The sequence below is a fragment of the Priapulus caudatus genome, unplaced genomic scaffold, assembly GCF_000485595.1.
Source record: "Priapulus caudatus unplaced genomic scaffold, Priapulus_caudatus-5.0.1 Scaffold139, whole genome shotgun sequence".
Classification (NCBI taxonomy): Eukaryota; Metazoa; Priapulida; class Priapulimorpha; order Priapulimorphida; family Priapulidae; genus Priapulus; species Priapulus caudatus.
Window position 1 is genome coordinate 485,475 of NW_014577200.1, and position 6,298 is coordinate 491,772.

General features: G+C 43.3%; 1 protein-coding gene across 1 annotated transcript in view; it reads right to left on the reverse strand.

Annotated features, from left to right (window-relative positions):
* LOC106806070 (fumarylacetoacetase-like) overlaps positions 1 to 5,781 on the reverse strand; it is a 22,760-nt gene extending 16,979 nt beyond the window's left edge. Inside the window, 8 exon segments of the mRNA XM_014807915.1 lie at positions 426 to 529; positions 1,038 to 1,121; positions 1,123 to 1,168; positions 1,888 to 1,917; positions 1,919 to 1,984; positions 3,466 to 3,504; positions 4,002 to 4,126; positions 5,683 to 5,781. Coding sequence (XP_014663401.1) covers positions 426 to 529; positions 1,038 to 1,121; positions 1,123 to 1,168; positions 1,888 to 1,917; positions 1,919 to 1,984; positions 3,466 to 3,504; positions 4,002 to 4,108 — 476 coding nt within the window. The 5' untranslated portion in view covers positions 4,109 to 4,126; positions 5,683 to 5,781.
* Between the last annotated feature and the right edge of the window lie 517 nt (positions 5,782 to 6,298).

Here is a 6,298-nt window from a genome sequence, read left to right on the forward strand (position 1 = left end):
CCGTTGCTCTCCACCTGGAAATTTACGCCCTATTTCGTTAGAGCAGTCGAGCTGCATGTGACAATGGGTCATTGTCTTTCCCGGCGTAGGGAAATGTAGCAACCCTAAACGTCACTCGCGACCGCATATAGCATTCACCCGGCATAATTCATATACCACACCAGCAGGCAGTGAAGAACGGATTTATCTGATGAACACACACAAACATGTTAAAAGTAGTTACACAGGTAAACAACATTAGCCCTGGCTACAAACTAGATATCAACATGTGGCGGCACCACGTCCGCGCTGGTATGTGTCAATTTGCAATGAATAATTATAGTTGGAGATACACCGCAGCAGTATTATTACATTAGCTGGACAACCGTCGGCAAAGAACAGACAACACTTTAAGCAGAACTTGGTTTCGAACTCACATGCTAAACAGCTGTTCCATCCTGAACATATGCACATTGGCCGAAATGGGGATATTTTCAGAGGCTGATGGCCGCCCTGGTTGTAAATCTATCGACACATCCAGCATCATTACCTACGTCAAACTTATGCCACCTACGTGGTGGCATCCCGTGGCCGAGAGGGCGCATGAAGGCGTAAACACAGTCCCCCCTCATTTCTTGCCATTTGGCCTATCCCCTCGTTCCCCCTCTAGAAACTGACCATCGTCCATGATTCCAACCCTCTACCGTCCCTGTAGTCAACAGTGATTGGGGGAGACATCCTTGTAGGAGTTTCACGCGCTGAGTTACGAAAGGGGGTATTAAGAGAGAGGTTCGCGGAGGAAACGGGGCTCTTGTGTATCCCTCTCTCTGTGACTAAATCGTATATGCATTGTGAAAGCTATCTTCTATCCTGTGTAATTTGTACGACGTTTGTTTAGTGAGTATATAATATATAGTGAAACGGCAGTTGTAATCTACATCAGTCTACTCTCATTTTATTATCGAATTCGTAAATTTAGTCAAGCAATTACACGGCGCACATAGCACCAAGTATAGCGCCAACAGTCGTCTGGCATCAGAGTTATCTCAGCCGACTACACTATGAAGACGCGAAGTAGAGCAAAACTCACTCTCGTCCGGTCTAGTCTGGCCGTGGGGTCTGTGTAGGTCCGTAGCGGAGACAAACGATAAAGGAAGCCCTGCCATGGTATCCAACGGGAAGGTGGAGCCTGAAAGAAGCACAGACGTGGTGTGAGAAAACGCAATGACCATAGCCACTACACATAGCGGACAGTGATTTTCCGCGGATCGCAGAAAACGACGGAAAATACCGGAACGGCCATTGGAAACGGAAAAACGCCAAAAATGTAATTTAAACATATTACAACATGGAAATTTCAATAAATCCACACAAAAACGTCGACAATAGCATTAGTAATGATATGGTTTACATTCAGACAAGTTTCAGAGCAAAATGACTTACAATTACGACTTTTGGTTGCCCTGTATTTCGGTGCCAACCCAACTGTCCGTCAGTGACCAAATACCTTTTTTCCCCCATGCAAATACATGTAAACGGAATTTTGCATTTTTGGTGTGTTACAATCTCTATGGCAAAACGGAATTTCCATTTGTTCTTTACTTTGAAACGGAATTCATAGATTTCCCAAACGGAAAAGAAAATTGTTTGAAACGGAAAATCACTGTCCTTTCAATCGATGGGCAGCGAGAGGACGCACGGCAGCGAGGGGACGCACGGCCCTAGCGAGTTATTTACGCATTTTATAGTAGATTTATACCCCAATCTCCATTTTACCCTAATTGCATGTTCGACGGATGAAGGGGTGGTTGACTAATATTGCACTACACTGAGTATGACCCTGCGCAGTGTGCTCTCATGAACATATTTACTGGATAGAACGAGTAGATGAGAAAGCATCGCACTCACCAGTTAGGCATTAGCGCATTGTCAATGCCGGAACATGGTTCCCACGTTGGTCGCGTGCTCCCTGGATGAGTAGAAATCCGTGTAGTCGCCTAGATGGAGCAAGATAACAATTAGGCGGCGGATGCATAAATATAGGTGGCAGTTGTGGTTTATGCACTTTCTCTTAGCGCAGTTAAGGAATGGAATGAAAATGAAACTGAATCAACCCGGCTTTACTGACAGAAATCCACCCTACCCCACCGAAGAAAATTGGCTTGCAAACTTCGGTACAGTGTTTAGCAGCAGTCAGCAGTGAAAAATACACGGGGGCGGCAGGTGAAATCGTCCCGAATTCCAAAAAAAGCTCCCGAAAATGTGATTACGGGGCGACAGTTAAAAAGAAACTGTTCGAAATCGCCCCCGAAATGCACGCCTCAAGTCAAGGCATTTTCATGGTTTACACAAGCCACCGCAAGCTGCAAAAACTGCTGCAAAACCCGCAAAATGCCTGTCTCAGCTATGCAGTGGCAATAACTTGCCAGCAAACCGTTCGCGGACGCAATCGCCATCATTCCCGCATATTATATGCATGCACACGCAGTGTTTCCCTGCATTGGCACGGCGCAGGTAGGTGGGCACCTCACTCAAATCTCAGCCACCACGCAGAAATTTATCCAAAACACCGCCTCACTGACGAAAATCATTGTTTCTCATCAATAAACTACAGCTTTATCGAACTAATATCGAAATAAAAGCTCCAAACGTAAAACACAACGCCCGCTACTCATAATACTGTCAACACCGCACAGTCGCACACACAATACACGCTAGTCGCAACACAGGCTAACCATACGAACACGTCTACTCGACGAAGTACAAGTATTACTCTCCGCGCGCAGTGCGCGGAGGATATTGTTTCGTGGCCGTTTCGGTTTCGTGGATGTGTGCGGCGTGTGTGAATGTCTGTGTGTCTGCTCGCTCGTATCTTTGCAACCGGTAGAGGTAAACTTCAAACTTGGTCCACAGTTGCATCTTATGGGGCGAGGAGAACCTATTGATTCTGAGCCCTCCACCAAGGTCAAGGTCACAGGGTCATTAACTATATTTCGACACTGATACGTATGTATGCATGCATGTTGTATCACTGCGAATGTGAGTGTTCATTATGTTCGTATTTCATAATGCCTTATATGCTAGCAAGTATCAAATCTACATGAACCCTCTTAATGTATTCCCTTCTGTCATGAGGTTCTTGGCCTGATAAATCTTCACGATTACCACGCATTGACAAAACATGGCAAGTTCGGTGTAACAGTGTTGACAATGTAATGTGTTATTTTTATGTAGTGCCTATCTACCCAGCTTGACAACACATGCCAATAAACAATGCATATAAACAGGTATTAGAAGAATGATAGCCACTATCATATGTAATAGATCTAGGTAAGCTTTGGGCAGTATTAGCATGTCGTCAACAATGTATTTCACCGCTGAGGATGACGCATCAGGTTTCGGTAATAGGCTTTTACTACAGCGCTGGAAACATTACGATTATCGGCATACACAAAATATTGAAGAGAGCGCACTCACCAATGGTGGGCAGGAAGATGCATAGTTGCAGCAGACTCGGAAGCAGAGCTCTATAACATATTGGAAAACAAAAATTCAAGAAATAGGCTACAATTATAAGCGGCAGACGAAGATATATTGACTAACTAACACACAAAACACGTTGCCGTCCACTAGATGACGAAGGTACATCTGTGTACTATTACAGAAACCATGAGCATTTGTTCGCAGTTAAGCTTTCACCAAAGCATCTCGCTACCGCAATGGTTTATGTCCGATTGAACTCTTATAGCTATTGCTCACACAGTTTTTGTCGTTTGTGCACCGCAACCTGTGAAATTTTATCTGTAAGATAGACAGATTGGATTTATAGTGGCATGAGGTTGCTAGCTTTACTCTGGTGCTCATAGTATGATTCTACAGTAGGCGTCGACTGAAGCAAATCTTGGTAGTACCTGTTCAAGAGGTAGAATGGTAGACCAGTGAGAGGGGGGCTTGAACACTATAGATCTGCAGCCTATATTTCGAATACTTACCACAAACCACCTCTCCTGTTCGTCGTTCACCTACCTGGCTCGTGTAGTTGGGTCGTCCTCAGCGTGGCTTCATCTGCAGACAGAAGCTGCTGCAGAGCTGCCCTTGTCTCCTTCCACGCTGCCGAACCCAGTCCCATGAACGCACCCAAGTCATGCTGAAGCATGTTCACAATCTCATCGTGTAAACCAATCTTAATTACAAAGTCTCACAGCATCGCAAGCTGACAGAAGCAATTTCATCCTGGTGGCCCGCAATGGACCAAGACTCCAGAACAAGATAGTTAATTACCTATATGGTCACTTTTGTGGATTAGGGTGGATACCTTAGTTAGTAGTTAATGTACACGTTATAGCTCTATGCCACCAATGAATGGCGCTGCACGCACAAACAGTCCTTGTGATCAAAATTATTCACGGGACACTCTGATTTTATGGTGAAATGCTTCAAAACCGTGTCGTACATTTCTATTTATATTATAATGGCGCATTGGAATGTGTATGGGAAACTGATTGCGTACAACGCTAGGGAAATGTTTTCAAGAGGTGAATTCTTAGCTATAGGTTTGTTGGATTAAACATAATAAATCGTAGGTAGATCTTGAAGTGGCTAGGGCAAACGGTTGGGATTTCCAATAGATTTAGGCTGTTGGGCACCACTCCTTTTGGGGCTTTTTCATTCCCACTCTGCTTACAACGGCCATACGGATTAAGTACGCTTATCGGAAATTGGATTTGGCACTATAGTATGGATTCAAACCGGAGAGTTTCTATCCAAACGGATGTATACTATAATTATTTGTTATTGTATCACGGGGTATATATATATATATTGTAGTGATATACTATATGAAATGTGTCAGGTAAACAATAGAGCAACATACATTACTATTTACATATAGTTGCCACAAAATATGTACTACATTTTAGCATGAAAATATAACAGCTAAACTAGATACATGTTAACAATAACCACAGGCAGTCCTCGCCAAAAGCGTCGGACCGTCGGACAAAACCGGTGGTTTTCGCACCGGTCCGTAAAGAAATTTGGCATTACCAGACCGTGTGTCAGGTAACATTACATCAACTAATTACCCAGAGGCTACGGGTACGTCAGTACCACACACTATATGCCTAACACTAATATCCCTGCCTATGGCTATCTTATATACGCGTGTACCAAATTAATCTATGGTGTGGGAAAGCGATAGGAAGAGATTGGCTGTTATATGATAAAAGATAAGAAAATGATGACATGTGACGTGTGTGTGAACTATCATGGGAAGTTTATATTACTATCACTGATTATACCTGGATCACACAACTGGACAAGGCCAAATGCCTAGAAATAGGTGAAACCTACATCAATGACAAAGCTGGCATTATCGAATGCATTGCTGATTGTACGCCTCACGAAATGGATGAAAAAATAAACGATGCAAATTAAGCTTTTTCAGCTTTATCATGGATGGGTCAACAGACATACCTGGTGATGAGCAGGAAAGCATATATGTTAGATATGTCCACAAAGGAAAAGCAACAGAGATGTGAATGTGTTTTAATGTTTCAATATTTTTTTGGTCCAGTAACATATCATTCGGTCTGGTAAAAATCTATTTTTTACTGGACCGAATGTCCAGTAAAGGATTTTGTCTTTTGGCGAGGACTGACCACAGGTGTAATTCAATAAAGTGTGGTTAACGCAATTACAAACCTGGCTGAGTGCATCGTGAGCAGTAGCAGGCAACAAGTGCAGCAGCGCACTCAAGTCAAGTATTTGGTCTCCAATGGCGACACCTATGCGGGGCCTTGGCTGCCAAAATAAAGTTACATTGTTATAGCAAACAAGAGATTGTACAGGTAGAATGTTTACCGGTACACCTGTTACACTGAATAGTTGTTAAGTAGATGGTTATACTTATAGTTATAGTTTTATACAGTTATAATTGGGTTAGGTACAGTTCTTGTCTTGTCTGATACTGTACTAATTAATCTCCTGGTGTGGCTATAGACGTACAGGTCATCATGCATCGCTTTGATGACCTACATTTTCTTCACGTTTTCTTTACCGCTGTTAATTAAGTTTTTAAGGTTTTTACAGTTGGCGTTGGGTTAGGGTTGGAATTAGGTTAGGGTTAGGGAAATGGTTGCCATTGGGATTGGGTTATGGTTAGGGCTAAAACTGTGTTAGGGTACGGTTAGGACGTGTTTAGGTGTTTATAATTTTGAGTAACTACAACATCATTACGATATTATATGAATGTGTAACAACCACGTGTTACAGGGTGCTTCCCCCCCCCCTCACGCGCGACGCGGGTCGCGCGCGGTGG